The 23,310-nt window shown below is 43.4% G+C and overlaps 1 protein-coding gene across 1 annotated transcript in view; it reads right to left on the reverse strand.

Moving 5' to 3' along the window:
• Nucleotides 1–231: 231 nt before the first annotated feature.
• LOC126456039 (espin-like) overlaps nt 232–23,310 on the reverse strand; it is a 448,202-nt gene continuing 425,123 nt past the window's right edge. The window contains exons 11-13 of the mRNA XM_050091795.1: nt 17,752–17,927; nt 9,894–10,078; nt 232–1,827 (exon numbers count right to left, since the gene is read on the reverse strand). Of these exons, the coding sequence (XP_049947752.1) occupies nt 1,593–1,827; nt 9,894–10,078; nt 17,752–17,927 (596 nt within the window). The 3' untranslated portion in view covers nt 232–1,592. The remainder of the gene's footprint in view (nt 1,828–9,893; nt 10,079–17,751; nt 17,928–23,310) is intronic.

Here is a 23,310-nt window from a genome sequence, read left to right on the forward strand (position 1 = left end):
TTCTCAGGATGGAGTAATATAAGAGCATATAATACCCAGTAGGACCATGTCTCTTTAGTGCTGTGCTGATTTGAAACTATGCTTCAGGTTGAGAATAAAGGGTAAAGGTGACTGCAGGCAGTATTACGATTTTGACATCATACTTTGTCAAAATCTCCACAGCATCTATTACTGATCGTTGACATTAGGAAACATAAAACAGCCAAAAAGTTTAATGTGTCTTTCATGCAGCAAAGATTTATTTTATAACAATACAACAAAATATACAGAAATTTTACAAGTTACTATGCTGAATAACGAAAATTTACACTTTATATCAGTTAGTTCCCATGTATACTGCTCACATACATTTGCCTCATTTCCTTTTCACCATCACCCAAACATAACATAGTATCACATATAATTTGCAAGTAAATGATATATTTTATGGTCATGTTCGTATGTTGAACAACTATAACAGAAACCAAAATGAGAATGTTTCTAAGAAAACTGCTTAAATTATACTTCAGAAATGTGTTAGAAAGAAACAGACTTACTGAAGCATGCACAGAATCCTCTTACAGTTTATTGCAGAACACTAGACTTCAGAAAATCTGTCAGTGGTAGTGTGTAATAAATAATTGTGGAGGTATGATTCTCACATTTGGAGCTGATGTGAGATCTAATACTCTCACATCCAAGTGTCATTATTATTATTATTATTATGGGTAAAAGTTAGAGATTCTATTTACGAGTCATTTGAAATAGTACACAATCCCATAAAGTCTTATGTGTAAGAGCCTATACCACTGCCATTCTGATAAATGCATGTGAAAACTGTAAATGTACCAAATAATTTTGTACATTTATACTGAATAAAGAACTCATACATTAATGAATTAACTAACAAAGTATGGAGTAACTATTCTTATAAGGTAGTGTAAGGCACATAAAAATAATCTTGGAATGGTATAGTCACAGTATTTCAGCAGAATTAATGTGCTGGATCTCTTCAATGATAACGCAATTTGTTTCTTTTATTTACTTAAACTATGCACAATATAGTAACAATGGATAGAACAATACATAGACTGTATAATTAATTTGATGTATAAATTTATGTTAGTATTGAAATAAATTCCAACAAGGTGTGTTAGCTTCATTGTAAGAAATTTCTGATTATCTGTCTATTATACCTATGGTTAAAATGAAACACTTTCCTGTTTAACAAAATCGGGGAAATTGAAAATAACCTGAAATGTTCTCGTTATCAACAAAATCTAGCATGAGACGAAGTAGAAACTCAGCTATACTCACACCAGCATACAGTAATAAATACAATATAGTCCATACAATAAACATCAGAGGGTATACAGAACATACCTTTGTATAGTGTTCATAAATATCACCAAAGATCCTAACGGTTTATTTATTATGTTCGAAGATGTCTCTTATCGAAATCTTTTGTATAATTATCTTATCACGCGGTCCCTTTTCTTTACACTATGCTGCTGACGACGTGGGTGAATACACGAACAATCGTCCAAAGCGGGAGAGCAGTCACATCTGAGTAGCACATGGGGGGGGGGGGAGTTGGGGGGGAAGGAAGTCGCTCAGTCTATGAGGCTGAGCTTGCTGTTGGTCTTCCGCAGCTGCGCGCGCCACGGCATGATGGGCGCCGGCGGTTCGTCGTCCTCCTCGGTGCCCGGGTCGGGCCGCGACTCTGGGGGCGGCGTCTTGTTCTCCTTGTTGCTGCTGTCCACGGGTGTGGGGGCGCCAGGCGCCGCCTGCAGCCGCTCGTCCGTCTTGCTGGGTCGCTTCTCCTCTGGACCGCGGCTCAGAGTCGATCTGTGTGAGACACAGTACGTGCAAAGATTACAATTAGGTATTTGGAAGCGCCTTCCGACTTATCTGAAAAGGCAATGCTATCTAGGGTGTCACTTCATGTTTGTAAGAAATACATCTCGGATTTCAGAAGAGCGGCGTCTCACACGTTTGGATTCTAAGTGACGTAAGCGTTGATTGGCAACCTACACTATCTGACTAAAAGTACCCGGTCTGCAGTGTTATACTGCGGACTTGACTACTAGGTGTACCCGCCACTATAAATGGAGGCGAACTTTATCGCACTGTCAGCAGAAAAGCAGTAACAGCAGAATGGATGGTTCAGGAGAGCTCAGTGACTTCAAACATGGACTAGTCACTGGATGAAAAATGCATCAAGGACATTTCGGCCCTTCTAAAGCTACCAAAGTAAACTGTTTGCGATGTATTTGTGAAAGCAGGCGTCGTGTACTAACGAACAGGGACCGTCAAACATTACGGATGATGGTTGTGAAAAATATTATAAAATGAGCGGAAGGAATCACTCATGAGTTCCTGAATCTACATAACATAATATACGTAGGGAGTCAAGAAGAACAGGGTCCATTTATCGAGCGTTACCCCTTAAGCCACAGATTCTCTAGTGAGTGCTAAGTGACACTTGAGGCGGTGTAAAAGACGACGTCACAGGACAGTGGGAGACTGGAAACGAGGGATTTGGAGTGATGAATCACACTATAGGCTGTGGCAATCTAATGGAAGGGTTTGGGTTTTGGTGAATGACTGAATAATTTCACCTGCCTCCGTGTGTAGTACCAAGAATGCAGTACGAAGGAGGAGGTGTTATGGCGTGGCGGTGTTTTTGGTGGTTGGGTTGTGGCCCCTTATTGCACTTAAGAAAATGCTAAATGATGAAGCGTAGGAACACATTTTACAGCATTGTAAACTGCGCACAGTAGGGGAATAGCTCGGAGACGGTGATTGTATCAGCATGACAATGCGCCATGTAATAAAGCAGCATCTCCGAGGCAATGTTTTGTGGACAGTAACATTCCTTAAATGCACTGGATTGCTAAGAAAAAAAATGTTCAAATGTGTGTGAAGTCTTATGGGACTTAACTTCTAAGGTCATCAGTCCCTAACCTTACACACTACTTAACCTAAATTATCCTAAGAACAAACTCACACACCCATGCCCAAGGGAGGACTCGAACCTCCGCCGGGACCAGTCGCACAGTCCATGACTGCAGCGCCTGAGACCGCTCGGCTAATCCCGCGCGACGATTGCTAAGAGTCAAGACCCGAAATCAGTGGATCATTTTTGGGATGAGTCAGAACATCGACTTCATTCCAGAGCCCAGGGTCCAACATCACTGGTTTCGGCTCTCGAGGAAGAACTTACTTCATTCCTCTAGAGACATTCACACACCTCAAACAAAGAGTCCCCAGCAGAGTTCAAGCTGTCATCAAGGTGAAGGGTGGACACGTCCCTTAATGATGTCCACTTAACGGTGTCCAGATATTTTTGATCAAATAGCATATGTCTGACTTCTAGCTTACCTTACAGTGGTTTTGGATATGGCCTGTGTAGAGATTTTGTGTGATAGTGTAACCATGCGAGTATTGCTTGTATTGTCTTGTAACTTAAACTGCCTAGTGAGTATGGAAATGGATGCCTTCTGAATGAGGTATTGGCGTTCTGTGCATCTAAAGAATTAATCAGACCGTAGGGCGAAGTTAAGGCCCTTTTACAGCTCCTTGCACTAACTGCGGAAGCTTGTTAGACAAGTGAGCACTACGTGAATGTATACAAGCTTGTTCAATTCTGGGTGAGGCAGTGTTCTGGAACCTGTATTCAGTCGACAAGTAGTCACTTCGAATACTTTGTGCGAGACGTAGTGAACCATTCACAAAACGAAATAAATGCAAGTGTCATGAATAGGTGGTTCAGTTGAAGTACTATGTATTACAGTTTAATAACTCACAAATTAAGCTTTTACGGACTTATTTTGCTGTAAGCTTTTCTTCTTACTTTTAAGCGCGGATATTCATACTTATATTGCCCACAACACCAGATATAAATAAAAAACATTCATGTAAAAGATTAGCATAATTCCATACAAATATATTAATTTAAAACATTTGTTTTTTTCTTTAGACCAGTTTACAAACTCTACACCGTACTAAGAAATCGCGGAAACAGACACCATGTAACATCTAAATAACTAACTGCCACTACAGCGAGGCTTTCAGTTGGTTGCATCATCAAAATAGATTACATTCAGTAGGCAGCAGATCATCTCAGCTCGTGCTCATCGTATTCAGACAGTCGCTTTTGTCATTTTTGTTCTGGTGATACCGAAAGTAGCTCACACTGATGTGTAATCGAGTTCTGAGTTATATAAATGAGCAGTTAACTTATCCACCATCTCGTGACACCATGCTGACCCTCATGGGTACTAGAGTAATGAGTATAGTTGTATTGTAAATGAGTGAAGCTCATTTAAATACGTGCAGTATCAGTACCTGGTGCTGTAAACAAAGCAGAAAGTACAAATTCTACATTTCAGTGTTGTGGAATTGGAGTTTGCCGTTGCAATTAGCCGTGTAAGCAAATAGTACTGGGGGGGAGCGATTCAAAATAGTAGACAGTCTTTGGTGGTCATCTACCTTTGGACTAAGATGACGAAAGTCGTCATTCGCTTGCCACTTAGAGACGTTGCAGGAGTTGTAAAATAATCACCATCAGCAACCAAACAGTTACGAGCTGTCGAAGTGCTGGACAAACTACCATGGTTAGCGTATGCAGTCTGATAGCTGCACATGGCACATGGCGCCTTTAGTATTGCTGGGCTTTGCGATTAACGTCAGGCTCAAAAATGTTCCACAGAGAGACAGCAGGAGGCGTCACATCTGGACAGCTTGGTGGATGCCGAGTAGCACCTCTTCAAAGTGTCCATCGCCCAGGCAGAGCACCACAAGCAAGTCTCTAGCAACCCAGCTCTGTCTTTTTGTAGGTGAAAATCTCTCATCTCCAAACAGTCTTTGAGCGGCGGAGGAAATCGATTTTTATAGCGTATCAAGGAACATCTGACCTGCTAAGGCACAAGAGAAAGTGTACCAGTCAAACAGCATAACAAGCGAACACACCATTAACTTTTCGTCGATTATCTTCCTTGTCCAAGGTTCTGCACTTCCACTTTGCAGCCTTCGAAAGTCACTCTACACTTTATCAACCCTACTCCTGCGTGGACACTAATTCAACGATGCTGCAGTGCTAAACCGTTGCAAAAATGCAACTACGGTAACTAGACTAATTACTGATGACGGTCACCCCCAGACGTTCACAAAATGAACATAAATGTTGGCTTCAAATTCGTCTGTATTGGGGGAAGTCAGGAGCTCAGTGTTTAAGAGCTGGAATGTGGATACAGAGGTCAAGGTCGCTTCTAGGATTCTTATCTGTCAATTATTACTTCTTTCACCTCTGACAATGTTTGTTAATATGAAAATAATAAAATAATATGGTCTCTCAGAGTTCACGATAAACTGCAATTTCCACTATAGGTCAGTCCTTCGAAGCGCGGAGGAAGGCAAAGGCATTCCACCTTCAAACGACCGTGCCCCGTAAAGCACTGCAGGTTCACATCACTCTTAGGATTGAAGATGGCATTGCCTTTAAGGAATCAATAATAACGAAAATGTAACGAGTTACTGAAGAGTGTAAATGTCCAGCGCTGCAAGTGCCAAATCTCACATTTATCGGGTGCACCAGAAAACTATGTACATAATTTATTTGTAATCAAAAACATTGAGAAGGTACTCTGAGACAGCAGAACTATGCTGCTCACTTTATAAATACAAAAAATAATGAGGCAAATTAGAAATTAAATAATTTATGAAGAACATTCTAGGTGTCATGCCTTTGATTAGTTCTAAGAACCAATAAGAAAGTTTTTGTGTCAAGTGCCTTTAATACTGAGGCAATACGTTTCATTCGTTATAATAGAAGTACAGGAACACAACAGTAATGTTTTAACTTGTAGAACTGCAGTCAACAGAAACCATTTCTCATATCTCTTAATTTTTTTAAAAGAGAATAACAAAATTAAATTTGAGAAAAAATCCTTCAGTGTTGACTCCTGTTTCTTACACAGCTGCTTTCGTGGGATCATTTGTTGTAAAGTTTACTGTAGAGTTTCCTGTCTTGTTGAGGGAGAAATGGTTTTTTATAGCATTTTCCAGATTCTGTTCACTTCTCCAGCTTTTTTACTATTTTTACAGTCCTGATTGTCTCCTTCCAATACAGTGATGTTTTACTGATACAAATACAAGCTTAAATGCAGTCTGATTACCAGAAAAACTGTGCTCTGGTTGAATGGGCTCTTGGTCTCCAAGGAAAGCACTACTTGGCACGAAGTCGATGTTCCATCTAGTAATGAATCTTTTATAAACATTTTCTCCATCATTAGGCAGTTGAAACAAAAGAACACAACAGCACTGAAAATGCTATTTGTTAGAAAATGGCACTCAGAAGGTTTGACATTTCCAGTCTTCAGGTAACGGCGTTGACAGAAATGGCGAGTGTGAATGCATTATGATAAAATTCCGGCAGCCCATATACTTGACAGCATTAAGATTCGTTTTAAGATAAAGTGGATCCACGTGCTAAGAACAGACACCGCCCTGATACTGAAACTACACTCCTTAGTTGCCCACAGAGGAGAGCAAGAAGTGTAGCCAAGGTGTAAAAGTGACGATTACTCGGGCACGCTTAACCATGGGAATTTTTGACAGGTCATTATCCTCTGTAAAGGAGCCATAACCCCATTAGCGACTGTGGCATGATTGACAACGTCGAACACTTTTTTCTGGGAGGCCGCCTCGGATACCACGCCACTAGAGATCTTTCATTCAGAACTGGGAAATTCTGATACGCCGCCCGCCCTCCCAATCAAGTGTCAAACCTTTATTCGTAACGAATGACATTGTTTTACACTGGTTTTTATGTGATGTTTTAATAGAAGGGAGTATAAAGGGAGTATATGTATTGCATGGATTGCTTTTACGACATAAAAAGTTATTTCATAAGGATAATATGTTTTTTATTAATTTACTGTAAATTTATGTTCCGTATATCATAACTGTACAGTTATATGTACGAGGAGTGTGCAAGTGGTATAATGTCTCCAATTTTCTTTTCCACAAAATAGTTACACAAAATATTTGAAATTTCTGCTATTTCTCAAAGTAATCGCCATGCAGCCACAGGCACTTTTTACAACGTCGACGCCACGATTCCATGGCTGCTGTAAACTATTCTTTTGACCACCGAAAAATTGCTGGTGCACTAGCAGCACGACTGGAGAACGTGTGATCACAGAGTGTAATTTTCTTCGTTGGGAAAGTAAACAGTCGATGAGAGCCAGGCGAAGCGAGTCAAGAGAATGAGGAATTATTTCAAAGTTGTTTTCACAAAGACACTCCTGTGTTGCTTTCGTCCGAAGCACTGGTGTTTTGTCTTGCTGGAAAACACACATGCAGCCTTTTATGGATGTTTTTCTCGCAATGTTTGTTCTTCAAAACATGTCGCTGGCTAACACCTGTCACGGTACTGCCCACTGAAACACAATGAGTAAGAACTACGCCATTGTTATCTCACGGCCACCATCATTTTGGGCTTGTCTCCTTTTTTTTGGCGTCTATGTGCTTCCTCTGTGCTGACTGCCGTTTCATTTTAAGAAAGCAAAACGGCATCCATATTTCACCCACAGACACAGTTGTTGAAAAGAAAGTTTCATTCAGGCCGTCTTCATGTGTCACATGGCAAATTGCCACGTGCGCGTTGAAGTCGTTCTTCGGCATCCGTGGCACCCATCTAGAGCATTGTACATCCGCATTTTCAGGTTATGACGCAGGAGTGTGCACACAATTCCACGGAAATGCTAACTGTGGAGGCGACACCTGTGGCAATCAATCCACGATCCTCCAGAATAATTGCCTCCTTGTTGTCAGATCGGTTGTTGCGAGGCCGAGATAGTTTTGGTTTGGTGGTAAACGGCGTTCCACCGCGTTTCGACTCGCGCTCCCGTGAACGCACATTCTACACATTCATGATACGACGATTACACTTCTCACTCAACTGTACATAAAATTCAGTGGGTGTGACATTACACAAATGCATAAAACGAATGTTTGGTCGCTGTTCTTGGAATGTAAACGACGCCATTTCTGGTATCGAAACCACACTTGCTGCAGCCGCTTATGTTCTGGGTGCCGTATAGTTTCCATCTGGGTCACGCATACATAAATAGTCTCCGCATAATGTAACACAAGCTGCATTTTTCCATGTGCCCCCGGTCCTGAGAAAGGAAATCGGAAATTTTAGAACATGAACACTACTCAAATATGCTTGAGGATGACTGAAAGTACATAAATCACAAAAATTTTGCATCGCCTATTTATTTCGAATTTTATGGCAGAGAAAACAAAAACTGGCTTCGAGGCATGAGTATATACTCATTTGGAATGTGTGCGGATCAGCAAACGTTTTATGTAAGGACAGAATCGTCTGTTTCCTATGAGGGATTTTTCACAACACTCCGGAGCAGCGTCAGTTCGTGGTGGAACGCCCCCTTACGCGAATGCATGCTTGAATCCGTCGTAGTATAACATTTATGAGAGCATCACTCCAGCTCTGGCCCAAACTGTGCCACCTCTTAATGGTGATTCCGCGGAAGTCACGCAGAGTGCGTGGTCGTTTTCGACGTCCAAAAACAGATCGCTTCAATCGATTGAACACATATTCGATTGAGTTCACACCCTGGGAACAGTCAGGTCACGCCGTTCTGGTGATCGTGGCTTGGTGTAGGAACGTGTTCACGAGCAAAGCAGAATGAGAGTGCGAGTTATCATACACTAAGATGAAGTTGTCACAAAAATATTGGCAATACGGTTCCACCACTCGTTTTCAGAATCTCGTCGCTGTACCGTGGGACAGTGAGATTACCCTCTAATACCACGAGACGTGTATTGTGACTCCATGTAACGCCACCCCAGGACATCGCTCCACCGCTACCTCGTTGCATATGTAGAACAGTGCTGGAGACGTCCGATACTGCCGGGTTGCCTACAAACACATTGTCTACGATTATCAAGGTACAAACAGATCCAAGTTTCGCCCATAAACAACACGCAATGCCAACCCTGGGGTGTTCATTCCACATGATTTGTTGCCCGCCCGTAACGGAGTCCATCATGTTGCGGTGTACGACGTGACGCTCTCCATAGTCGTCGAGAGTGGAGATAAGCATAACGCAATCGTCTCCTAAGAGTGTGACGCAGTACATGACATCCTGGGCCTCTCCGAACGCTGAATTCTGTTCTGGAGCACTTAGGCCAGGGTACTGTGACTCGGAAGTCGCAGGTGTCGATGATGCTGTGCACCTGCCGAATGTGGACGGCGGGTGCGGTTTAAGTCCTCCACACTACTTGTCAGCTGGAACCGATTCCATGTCCACAAAACATCACTTTGACTTCGGTGCACACGTTGAGCAACTTCCCTGGCTGATAAGCCTTTTCCGCGTAACGCACTTATACAGACCCGACTATTGGTCGCTGTTGTCTTTCATAACGCGACGGATGTCCACTCTTTTGTTCTACAGACGTCTCTAACCCGTTCTTAATGGTGCTTTACTTTCTACTGAAAGGCAGTGATCCATTCTAGTGCAACGTTCTACCCATAGGTAACGCTCATTCTAACTGTGTGTACGTTTACAAACAATGTCAGAGGTGACCTTCCGACGTGTACAGGAATAATCACAACAAAAAAGATGTTCAGATGTGTGTGAATTCTTAAGGGACCAAACTGCTGAGGTCATTGGTCCCTAGACTTACACACTACGTAAACTAACTTATGCTAAGACAGCACACACATCCATGCCCGAGGGAGGACTCGAACCTCCGGCGGGAGGGGCCGCGCAATCCGTGACATGGTGCCTCAAACCCCGCGGCCACTCCACGCGGCAATAATCGCAACAGCCACACACCTGAGTTTGCTCTATCAGGAGGAAAGAGAGCAGGCTACTGACTTGGAGTCGTCCTTCTTGGCGAGCAGCTGCCGCTTCCAGGCTGGGATGGCCTGCAGCCTCTTTTCCTCGGCCTGGCGCGCCAGCTGCTCCTCCATCTCCTTGCGCGCGCGCTCCGCCGCCTTCTTCGCCATCATCTGCCGCTTCCACTCGGGGATCGGGTTGCCCGTTGCGTCCTTGTCCGGGATCTGCAACAAACACGGTTTCACTCGGAGCATAAAAATATATGAATACAACTGGTTCCTCCTGATGCACACGTAGCGAAATGTCCTTCGAGAATCAATCAAACAATGGTGCAAGAAGTGACTCTCACAAGGGAAACTCCCCGTTGCAACCCCCCTCAGATTTGGTGGTAAGATGGCCCAGTGAACAGTCTCTCAAAAACTGGACACAGATCAGGCTTTAAAACAGTAAGAAGGTGTACTGAACTATGAAAAAAGCAAAATACACACAAAAAAAGTTTTGCATCACCTCGGATCCGAGAGTTCCGAAACCCGTACAGAAAATTGGAATAGAGATAAACATAAACATCATTTCCCCCCTTTTTATTGCTCATGAAAACCACACACTGCAAGTTGTGCCACCATACAGCGATACCTTCAGAGATGGTAGTCCAGATTGCTGTACACACCGGTACCCCTAATACCCAGTAGCACGTCCTGTTGCGTTGATGCATGCCTGTATTCGTCGTGGCATACTATCCACAAGTTCATCAAGGCACTGTTGGTCCAGATTGTCCCACTCCCCAACGGCGATTCGGCGTAGATCCCTCAGAATGGTTGGTGGGTCACATCGTCCATAAACATCCCTTTTCAATAGTTCAAATGGCTCTAAGCACTATAGGACATAACATCTGAGGTCATCAGTCCTCTAGACTTAGAACTACATAAACCTAACTAACCTAAGGACATCACACACATCCATGGCTAACGCAGGATTCGAACCTGCGACCGTAGCAGCAGCGCGGTTCCGGACTGAAGCGCCTAGAACCGCTCGGCCATAGCGGCCGGCTTTATATCCATCGTAGGCATGTCGATAGGGTTCATGTCTGGAGAACATGCTGGCCACTCTAGTCGAGCGATTTCGTTATCCTGAAGGAAGGCATTCACAAGATGTGCACGATTGGGACGCAATTGTCGTCCATGAAGACGAATGGCTCGCCAGTATGCTGTCGATATGGTTGCACTATTAGTTGGAGGATGGCGTTCACGTATCGTACAACCGTTACGGCGCCTTCAATGACCACCAGCGGCATACATCGGCCCGACATAATGCCACCCCGAAACATCCGAGAACGTCCACCTCGTTGCACTCGCTGGAAAGTGTATCTAACGCGTTCAGCCTGACCAGGTTGCCTCCAGACACGTCTCTGACGATTGTCTGGTTGAAGGCATATACGACACTCATCGGTGAAGAGGACGTGGTGCCAGTCCTGAGCTGTCCATTCGACAAGTTCTTGGACCCATCTGCACCGCGCTGCATGCTGTCATGGTTGCATAGACGGATCTCACCATGGACGTCGGGAGTGAAGTTGCGCATCATGCAGCCTATTGGGTACAGTTTGAGTCGTAACACGACGTCCTGAGGCTGCACGAAAAGCATTATTCAACATGGTGGCGTTGCTGTCAGGGTTTCTCGGAGCCATAATCCGTAGGTAGCGGTCATCCACTATAGTAGTAGCCCTTGGGCTGCCTGAGCGAGGCATGGCATCGACAGTTCCTGTCTCTCTGTATCTCCCCCATGTCTGAACAACATCACTTTGATTCACTCCTAAACGCCTGGCTACTTCCCTTGTTGAGACCCCTTCCTGGCGCAAAGTAAGAACGCGGACGCGATCGAACCGCGGTATTGACCGTCTGGCCATGGTTGAACTACAGACAACACGAGCCGTGTACCTCCTTCCTGGTGCAATGACTGGAACTGATCGGCTGTCGGACCCCCTCGGTCTAATGGGCGCTGCTCATGGATGGTTGTTTACATCTTTGGGTAGGTTTATTGACATCTCTGAACAGTCAAAGGAATTGTGTTAAAAAAAAGGTTCAAATGGCTCTTTGCGACTTAACTTATGAGGTCATCAGTCGCCTATAACTTAGAACTAATTAAACTTAACTAACCTAAGGACATCACAGACATCTATGCCCGAGGCAGGATTCGAACCTGCGACCGTACAGGTCGCTCGGTTCCAGAATGTAGAGCCTAGAATCGCACGGCCACTCCGGCCGGCAGGGATTGTGTCTGTGATACAATATCCACAGTCAACGTGCATCTTCAGGAGTTCTGGGAACCGGGGTGATGCAAAACTTTTTTTGATGTGTTTAGAAAAAGTGGAAGGTCTAAGCTTAACGAGTGCAATACTGAGCGAGTACGAACAGGGGCGGCGTCGTGGTTAAGTGGTCATGGTGCTGGACTGTAAAGCGGATGAGCCTTGTTAAAAACTCTTTATTTTTTTCACAACATTATGAATTGTCCGTCCGGTCATTGAAATGTTTGTTCTACTTCTGTAGTCTTGGTAGCTGTCATACTAAACATTGGTTATAGAATATGAGTCATGTGATAAAAATACGCTACCGTCTCAAGTAAACGTGATGAATAGTGAGAGCAGGCAAGATACCACATCGACGTCTCACAGAAATGAAAACAACAAATAAACGGGTGTGAACTATGTCACAACAATTGAATTGAAGAGTCATAACTTACAAAACGGAATGCAACTTCAAAAACGTTTAAAAGATATGTTGCACAGAGAAACTGTGTGATTGTGAAACAGTTGAGTGCATTTGTTGTAGCTTATGTGACAAACTATTATGTCTTCATCATCTGCTTGGGAGTGATGACATTCACATTCATACGAACACCTAAATCGGGCAACGAGGCGTATCTTACTCACTCATTGGGCGTACAAATTAGGTGGGTCGGTAAGAGATTCTTGTCGTATGACACACGTATTGTCACTAATGCCGTGTATGACACACCAAACATGTTTTCCGATGGAGAATTCGGTGGACCAGTAAGCCTGTCATCAAACGTTTGTTCTTCACATTCGAGAGGTATTCCCTTTCGGCTGCTAATAGAGTGGTTGTACTGAATCAATTGTCATTACAGGTCCCTTCATTACACCTCGCTCTCGCAAATGGACGTTACACCGAACCCCGTGATCACTTAAACACGACGCCGTTGCTCTTGCAGGCTGGCTGCTCTATATTGCACTGCTTGCCCTTGGACTGTTCATTGTTTTTATTGTGCTTTTTTTTTACAGTTCAGTAAATAGTCTTCCTGTTTTCATGCTTGATCTGTGTTCAGGTTTTGACGGGCCATCCACTGGGCCCTCTTACCACAAAATCTGAGAGGAGTGCGACGAGGAGCTTCCTTTGTCAGTATCTCAAAATGAGCTTGAATGCCCCACTTCACTATTTCGAACTGGTAGAAAAAGAGGACCATTGACTGGACGAGATCGGTCAGTGGACCGCAGGCCAGGGCCAGAGTCTCCGTCTACGCCCGTTCACATCAGATGTAGGTAAAGTAAAGTCGTGCGGGACGAATAGCTGGGAGGTCCCGAAGGGCACGTTCAGCCACCTAACTGGGAAGGTTTCCCTATCCTCTGCGCACGTAGGCATGTTTCCTTCCCGAAGTATGAGAGCTGTGTGAGTAGGCGTGTCTGTTAACTGTAGGTGACTGTAATGAGTGTATGTAGTGCCATGTTGGTGTTGCAGATGATGAGAGAGGGGACAGGGTGAAACCCGATGCCACAGTCTACTCCTCCCGAAAAGCACCAAGCGGACAGCCAAACTTAACGCCCCCCCCCCCTTTCACTCACCAGCAATGCCATCACGCACTCACTTCACGAGACACTGCGGACACCGACGTGAAGACTGGCGATCAGAAACTTGACGTCACCACATCTCCTCTCCTTGCTGGCCAAATAGAGGTAATTAAAAATTTCAACCACCACCGGGTTTCGAACTGGCTTAGCTCCGAGTCGAGCGCCACAGCACAGGGGTGCGTTAGCGACCTCACTACGTCAGAAGCGGGGAAAGCCAAGGCGATGTTGGGGGTCTGTCAACTGTTTGGTCAAAAATGTCCTATTTCAAAAGAATTTGCAGGATGACTGATCGAGCGTCAAGGAAGTACTGTGTGTAAGTGCCACCAATGCAAGGACTGATTGTCTTTTTCCACCCTTGTGTCTCATGCAGCAAACGTTACGACTCTGAACGGCCATGACACTGTGACATAATATGTCATCAAATACCACAACACCAATTACTAAATTCAGTTAGAATTGTTATTTCTAGTACTACTACTAATATCATTCATACCACCAAACAACACGTCTTCAGTTAGAAATTGTTATTGTTAGTATTACTGTTACTACTACTACTACTATTAATACTATTGTTAACGTCTTTGCATAGCAGTATGGAAGTACCACGCCCAGAGTTATTCAGCATCAAACAAAAATTTTTGTGTAACATAATACAATGTATGATTTGTGCGTGTGGCGATATGACAGCATTATACAACTTTACGTGGGAATGAAAGTAAAATTCACTCTTCCTAAAGTGCTGAACTCATGCGGTCTCTAGCAATCCAGTAGAACTTTTTTTTTAAAGCATAAGGTCTGGGCTCCCTTTCTGTGGGCAGTGAGGAAACTAATCTGTGGAACTGCATTTTAAAAAAATTTAGGAGTTTTTCTTAGGTCATGGAATCGAACTTCGACCCTCTATTAACATAGCCTCAGTTTGTGGCAGATCGGCAATCTCATCGCTGTTTAACCTAACAGGTTAATAAAACTTTTCATATTCAATTTCCAAGCAGATTAATTAAAGTATGAGGTGTACTACAATCTTAAATCGGTAACCTCACGAATGGAACTATTTTAACGGGCAAAATGGAGGCTTCTAGGCGTTTATTTAGATATGTCTTCATTATCCAGTACGACAGGGAAGGCCGCGGGAAAAGAGCAGAATGGCAAGCTTAGCGTTCTGTGCCTATTTTCTGAACTTCCTAGACCGGGGAATATAACTGCAGGGGAGAATGCTGATTAGTTTGTCTGTTAGGACACCTCTTGACAAAATCATCATGTTTCTCGAAACAGTACCATAACGTGGCGTGATCGTCATGGAAAACGACACGTTTCTTGACCTGACGAAGATCGTCCCATTAGTAGCAACTTTTAAACACGGTATTAAATATTGAAAAATACAGAACACAAAAGAAAGTGAATGTGACAAATGACCAGGGAGTTTGTACAGGCCCCCACCCAGACAGAGGATCGAGAACCTACCAAAAGATCGGCAGAACAAGTCGCTACGTCTCGCTTGCGCCATACGCTGCCCCATGTACCCGATACACAGGTGGAGCGGACACGGCACGGAGCTGCAGTCTGTCGCAGCTACAGACTTGACTACTAGAAGGGCGACGATCTGCAGTTTCGCACATTTTCCGAAATGTTTGCATTTGCTGTAATTTCTTTATAGATGAGAATAGCCACGAACTTCGTGTATAACTGGGTATACTACAGCCAAGGCTGCATTTCACACGTTACTGTTACCTGTTTCACATCTACTACATCTGTATCCATACTCTGTAGGCCACCGTATAGTGTTAGGCGCAGGTTACTTCCCGTACCAGTCGCGAATGGTTCTCAGGAAGAACGGTTACTCGTAAACCTCGGCGGGAGCTCAATTCTCTCTAATTTTGCCTTCGTAGTATTTTCGCGAGGTGTACGTACTCCGCCCGAACAGGTTTCGTAAGGCCCAATGATTCCGATCGACCACCGTGTCATCCTAAGCCGACAGGCTTCACTGGATGCGTATATGAAGGGGCATATTGTTAGCACACCGCTTTCCCGGCCGTTGACAATTTTCGTAACAGGAGCAGTTACTTCTCTCTCAAGTAACTCCTCAGTTGACTTCACACGGGCTGAGTGCACCCTGTTTGGCAACAGCGCTCGGCAGACGAGATACGATAATCAGGCTTTCTACCCATTTATTCACAATATGTTACATTTGTTTGCGGTGATGATGAGTTGCCGTTCCCTATACCAATAGTCCATTCTCTTTAGGTCTTCTTGCATTTGGCTACGATTTTCTAAAGCTGCTACAACTCTGTATACAACAACATCGTCCGCGAGAAGCCTCATGGAACTTCGGACGTTATCCAATATGTCACTTATACAAAGTGTTCGGAAATTCTCGTTAAAAACTTCTAGGACTTGTAGGGGGGAGTAAGTACATAATATTTTGATTAAGAATCCATGTCCGAAAATGTACGTTTTCTGTTCTACGAAGGTTTCACTTTAGATTTTTAACTCATCTACTTCTGGTTGAGGAATTGAATTGGGCGCGACACAGTAAATTATTAGGCTACAATTCAAATGGGAACATAACAAAAGAGTCACTTATCACTTCAGGACATTTTTGCTTGTATTAACGCTTGAACATTACGTTCTGTACGTACAGTATGCTGGGTTCTTTTTTGTTTTGGAATGATTTAAAGCCGGCCAGCGTGGCCGAGCAGTTCTAGGCGCTTCAGTCTGGAACCGCGCGCCCGCCACAGCCGCTGGTACGAATCCTGCCTCGGGCATGGATGTGTGTGATGTCCTTAGATTAGTTAGGTTTAAGTAGTTCTAAGTTCTAGGGGACTCATGACCTCAGATGTCAAGTCCCATAGTGCTCAGAGCCATTTGAACCATTTTTGAATGATTTAAACTCCTAATGCTCAAGTCTTAACACAAACATATCTCTTTAAGTGATAAAATGAATGTTTCGTTATGTTTCCTTTCAAATGATTATCTAGTAATTGTACTAAGCCACGTCTAATTCAATTCCTCAAGCAGAAGTAGATGAGTTAAATATCTGAACTGAAATCGTCGTAGAACGGAAAGGATGCGTTTCTGGACGTTGGTTCGTGTTCAAAATATTATGTAGTCACTCCCCTCTACAAGTCCCAGAAGTTTGTCACGGGAATTTCCGAACACCCAGTATATACGGTGAAAAGCAATGGTTCTATAACACTCCCTTGGGGAACCCTCGAAGTTACCTTTAGTTCCGAAGATTTTTCACTGTTGAAAATGTCATGCAGTGTTATGTTTGCTGGAAACCCTTCGGTCCAATCACTCAGCTGGTGCAGATATTCCGCACGCTGGCAGTGCGGAACTCTGTCTGACGCCTTCCGGAAGTCAAGAAACACGGCATGTACTTGGCACCGTTATCTGCTGATTTCTGATGGAATTAGCGAAATACGTTTGGCATCAACAAAACAAGATGCGTGGCTTCTCGTTCCGGTAAATTCTGTGCCTGTTCTTGACAGCTCACAAATCACTGTGATGGTCTGCTCTAGGGTAATATACTTTGTAATAATTCCAGATTCAATACATTTTTAATGATATTAAGCAAATGAATTTTCATACACTGCTTGAACTTTTGCGAACATTTATACCCTCTCTGAAATATCTCCTTGGCATGTTTTAAGTATTAGGAGTCTCGACCACCGCAATGACCTTCCGCCGGTGCCTGGAAGTTGAAAGCAGAATTGATATATAGCACAGTTAGCACTTCATTTCTTCCAGCAACTGACTGACGCGCACCAGCCTTTCAGGTACCCAATGATTGCCAGAGATCAGTAAACTTGCGGGTACATCGCAAATGCACTATCGGTTGATGCTTGGTACAGTTAAATTCCTGTGCGCTGAGTAACTATTATTCTCGAGTCTGGTGTTTCGTGTGTAAACAGGCTACTAGAGGAAGCAAAGAGGAAGAGCCCTGGCACCGTCCCCGGCACGGTAGCAGTGATGGAGTGAACGGTGGTGCTGACTTACTGCACGGCTGGCGCCGCCGACCGCGTGTGGCTGCCCGCCACGTACCTTCTCCATGAGCGTGCTGGCGGTCAGCGTGCGAGACAGTTCGCTCAGCAGCTCTCTCTCCTGTAGCTCCTCCACTTTAGCGCGCTGTACCTTCAGCTTCTTGATTCCGGGGATGTCCTTGGACGCCTTCAGTTCGGCAATCAGGTCCTCCTTCTGCGCCAGGAACGGTTGTTCCGCTGAAACAAATACGCTCCATTGTAGTGCTTTCAGTGATAAAGGCTGAATGCCCCGAACACAAGGCTAACAACACACACGCATGCACTCACTCACACACCTCCCCCCCCCCCCCCCCCACACGCACACACACAAAGACACCAGTGGACTACGGCAAGGATTAAATAATTTGAATTTGATTTCAGAAAATTTCAGGTTCTGCAAAACATAACGTTTGCCCTTTTTTTAATTCTTCACTCAAGCGGTCAATGAATCTCACTGATTTTTGTAAAATATTACACAAATCCAGAGACTGGTTTGGTGCAGCTCTCCATGTTACTCTATCCTGTGCAAGCGTCTTCACCTCCCAGTACCTACTGCAACCTACTCCCTCTGAATCTGCTTAGTGTATTCATCTCTTGGTCTCCCTCTACGATTTTTACCCTCCACGCTGCCCTCCAATACTAAATTGGTGATCCCTTGAAGCCTCAGAATATGTCCTACCAAGCGATGCCTTCTTCTAGTGAAGTTGTGCCACAAATTTCTCTTCTCCCCAATTCTATTCAATACCACCTTATTACTTATGTGATCTACCCATCTAATCTTCAGCATTCTTCTGTAGTACCACATTTCGAAAGCTTCTATTCTCTTCTCGTCTAAGCTATTTATCATCCACGTTTCACTTCCATACATGGCTACACTCCATACAAATACTTTCAGAAACGACTTCCTGACTCTTAAATCTATACTCGATGTTAACAAATTTCTCTTCTTCATAAACGCTTTCCTTGCCTTTGCCAGTCTATATTTTATATCCTCTCTACTTCGACCATCATCAGTTATTTTGTTCCCCAAATAGAAAAACTCATTTACTACTTTAAACGTCTCATTTCCTAATCTAATTTCCTCAGCATCACCCGATTTAATTCGACCACGTTCCATTATCGTCGTTTTGCTTTTGTTGATGTTCAAAACTATTATTGCTTTTTTAGTTTATATGGAAGAATTACAACATACTTTACAGTTTTGGCCTAAAACAGTAAGCCAACTAGAAATTATGTATCATATTTAATAAAAATAAAACGAGACACACTGAAGGTGACATACAGGTGTCGAAACATGTTTGGGTAAATTATAGAAACAGGTAAGGAATTATGTTTTTTCTCGCATATTCTTCTGTTTGAGTTCAACGGAGAGGTGACGGCAGCGGAGGCAGCCACAAACATCTGCGCCGTGTATGTGGATAATGTCACTGGACAGGGCACAGTGAGAAAATGGGTTTCTCGTTTCAAGCAGGATCGTTTTGACATTGGTGACTCTCCACGTTCAGGGTGACCTTCGGCGTTTGATGAGGATCGTTTAAACGCATTAATCCACAACGATCGACATCAGTGTGTATATAGTTCGTGTAGGATACGATGGTCGATGTGCAATGACCAGTTTTCGTCCAAAGCGCTGGGCGAGTTCATTCGTTCAGAAGGGGAGGCCGACAAGTGTTTGCCTCCTTTTGGCCGCTCGGCGATGAGCGAATCGAGGCGCACGACCGACAATCTTTCTCAAACGACTTTACAGAAACTATTCCACAAATAACATCATTTTTGGCTTTACTTGTAGCTTCATATGTCAAGTTCATCATGATATTCCCATCATTTCGTCAATGGTCATAGTTATTGTGATATTTACATGGAAGTAAGACACTAAGCGAAATTCGAAAAAGTTTGTAGTTCGAAAACAGAGACCTCTATGATTTTGCGTTTGGTGCATATTACGTAATATGTTGCTGTGTATGAAATTTCGCTAACATATTGAATTTTTCTTAAGACTTGGGTGGAGGTCTCTATCTGTCACCAATATCGAGAAAACTGATCTGACGTAGAAACTCATTTGCGCTCGGACCGCGCCAGCGATAAAGCCAGAGTGAAATATCCACAACATTCCTCGTATTTCATAAAAAAATGGCAAATGGTAGCATGCAAACAGGAGAGTATTTTGTTATATGGTTGTTCCACAAAACTTCATTATCTACAGTGCAAGCCGGACTCACACATTCTAAACCGGGAACCTAGTCTGTATTTTGGCTTAGTTTGTGAACTAAATAAAATATATCTGCATGCTGGGGGGCAGGAACTGATAATGTGGCAGTTATTGCACGATGTTTGACGTAAAAAATATAATGATGCCAATACAATGACATCAGTGTATAGTCCTGCACATGAGTGTAGAAAATTGTATGGCAGCCTTCTCACATGATAACGTCGCAGTGGAAAGACAATGTATGTAGGTATGTACTTATGTAGGGGATACATTTGCTTGCTATCTCCAGTGAAAGTACAGATTTCGAAAGAGTCTACTAGGTGGCGACAGTATATAATTTCTGAAGGGGGAAACGAACGCTCTAAATAAGTTACGTTCTTAACACAGCTAGTTTGCATGCAGCATCGGAGAAAGAATATGGTATTTTTCTCGTTGAAATTCCATCTCTTAAAACTGAGACTTTAAAGGACAGTTTGATAGTCTGATTTCTCACAGGATGTCTGTGTGCAGGATCCCATTGACGTATAAACGTTAGGAGCAATTGTATCCAAACTGTTACCCGAACACAGTCTTGTGTTTTCTGTGATATGTAAGATGTAGCTTCTCTTACAAAAATGCTTACACTCTAAAGTGAGTGATGGTCTTAATTTTCTTTGTCATGGGTTCCGTCTAAAGTTTGGAAAATTTGAAAATTTGTGGTAAGTTCCTGTGGGACCAAACTGTTGAGGTCATGGGATCCTGGGCTTACATACTACTTAATCCAACTTAAATTAACTTACGTTAAGGACAACACACATACCCATGCCCGAGGGAGGACTCGAACCTCCGACGGGGGTAGCCGCGCGAACCGTGGCAAGGTGCCTGAGACCGCGCGGCTACCCCGCGCGGCCTATAAAGTTTGCACGAGAACTACGGTGTGATAAAAAACAGATACGACTTATTAAACATTTCTCTCCAGTGGTTCTTTATCCTGCACTGAGTTAACCTCCTTATTACTTATATTAATATTAATCAACCATTTCCGCTCTTGTTCAGTACAATTGAACCAAAAATATAACAAACAATATGCCTGTTATCCTGCAACGAAATAAATGTAGAGAATTCATAATCTCTTTCACATTTCCGTATTTTTTCGTTATGCTGACTGCAATAGGAATACGACAGCGCTTTCGACGGGACGTTAAACATTAATCTTTCTTTCTTGTTTTGTGTAGCAGGAGCTGACGACTGTTGGAAGACCGTGTAAAATATTGTTCTCGAAGACGCCACACGCTTTATAAGTAACCGAGCAAGAACCACGCTGCATATACTTAATTATAGTACATGGACTCTAAAAATTTACAGCCTGTTTAGTCACATAACAGCTGAATACGGACTCGAGTTACTTCGGTTACAAGGGCATCCTTTATTATTGTCCTTCTTTGAACGGGTATTTGATCAGAGTTATTTTCCACCCTAACCTCATCACTGTCTATGGTTTTCACATCAAAATAAGACACACCAATATGGGTAGGCAGTACGGACGTACAGAAGTTTTCCTTTTAGATTAAAGTTCAGTCTTGATCACGTTATATCTGTTTTAATGAGTAACCGGTTTCGGTTTTTTCTATAAAACCATCATCAGACCCATTGGCTCCCTTGGGTTGGTAGGTGGAGCTCTCCTTGCTGCTGTGCAGTCAAGTTTTCCACCCAGAATGCGCTGCGTTTATTGTGACTGTAAATTAATGCATCACTTGACTTGCGAAAATTAAATTTAATGTATTGTGTACCATTATCTAATAACGTGGAACTTACTGTACTCTCGAGGAAAAATCTAGTATTTCCTTCCTTCCTTCTTTCTTTCTTTCTTTTTTTTTTTTTTTTTTTTTAAAAAAAAAAGTTTCTGAGCACTATGGGACTTAACTTCTGAGCACTATGGGACTTAACTTCTGAGGTCACCAGTCCCCTAGAACTTAGAACTACTTACAGCTAACTAACCTAAAGACATCACCCACATCCATGCCCGAGGCAGGATTCGAACCTGCGACGTAGCGTTCGCGCGGTTCCAGGCTGTAGTGCCTAGAACGGCTCCGCCACTCAGGCCGGCTATTTCCTTCTTCCTTTTTACTTGTTTATGTCTTATTGTGGCGGGCTTCACAATCGTGTAATGTCCCCTTTTCTGTTGCCGTCACTCCAACAGTGTGGGTTGCGGCACAGTAAGGCTGCGAAAGTACAATAACACTTCCGGAGTTCCCTTGTTGTTGAAAATTTTGCTCTGCTAGAAACGATGGCAAGGAAAAGCAGGTTATAAATGTACAGGAATCTTATAGTCAATGTCGTTCTAAATCACTAATGTAACTCGAATCAGTCGACATTTTTCCAATGTGCCCACGTAAGAAGTGCGAGTAGTTAAGAAGTGTCGCTTGTACGAATTATCTATAGTGTTTCGCCTTACTTATAAAAGACACAGACGTGTCGTATTAGAAGATCGTTCACATCTAGATCTCTTGCTCTTAAATATTGGGTGAACCGAACAACGATTTTCGCTGTTACGTTTGAGTTTCGGAATGTAATCTGTTCAGGAAAAGAAAAGCTTCTTTCTGCTGGAAACTATCTGCATTTTTGTTACTTTGTGAACACGAAGATAAGATTAGATTAGAGGATCTTTCGTACGTACTGAGACACAGAAACAATGTGCTCCACCCATCAATCATTTGTGAGACAAAGCATCGAGCGGACTTAGTGCAATGGTGACATAACTCTCGCGTTCGGGAAGCTGGCGGTGCGAGTCGCCGCCGACCAACTTGATTTAGGTTTTCTATGATTTCCATAAATCACTCATGACAAATTCCGCGACAATAACTTTGAAAAAGGCACAGTCGTCTTCACTCCCTACCATCTTTTTACGACGAGCTTGTGCTCCGTTTCTAATGACAGCATCGCGTTCTGTGGAGCAGTTCATAGTGACTTAGAAGTTATACAGAAGTTCGAAAAGCTGCTAACAAATGGCACTGTAATCATATCACATAGTGCTTACAAAGTGCGTAGCAGCTCAGATCACTCAATTCGACCGTTGAAAGAGGGTTAAAAAATGGTTCAAATGGCTCTAAGCACTATGGGACTTAACATCTGTGGTCATCAGTCCCTTAGAACTTAGAACTACTTAAACGTAACTAACCTAAGGACATCACACACATCCATGCCCGAGGCAGGATTCGAACCTGTGACCGTAGCGGTCACGCGGTTCCAAACTGAAGCGCCTAGAACCGCACGGCCACACCGGCCGGCTTGAAAGAGCGTTAGTGTACCGAAAGAAGAGTTTGAAATCATGTAGTCCATTGAACAACGTGTTTTACTGGTGCAGAAATACTACAGGTTAGCACACAGTCCCAC

Source organism: Schistocerca serialis, chromosome 2 (genome assembly GCF_023864345.2).
Source record: "Schistocerca serialis cubense isolate TAMUIC-IGC-003099 chromosome 2, iqSchSeri2.2, whole genome shotgun sequence".
NCBI lineage: Eukaryota > Metazoa > Arthropoda > Insecta > Orthoptera > Acrididae > Schistocerca > Schistocerca serialis.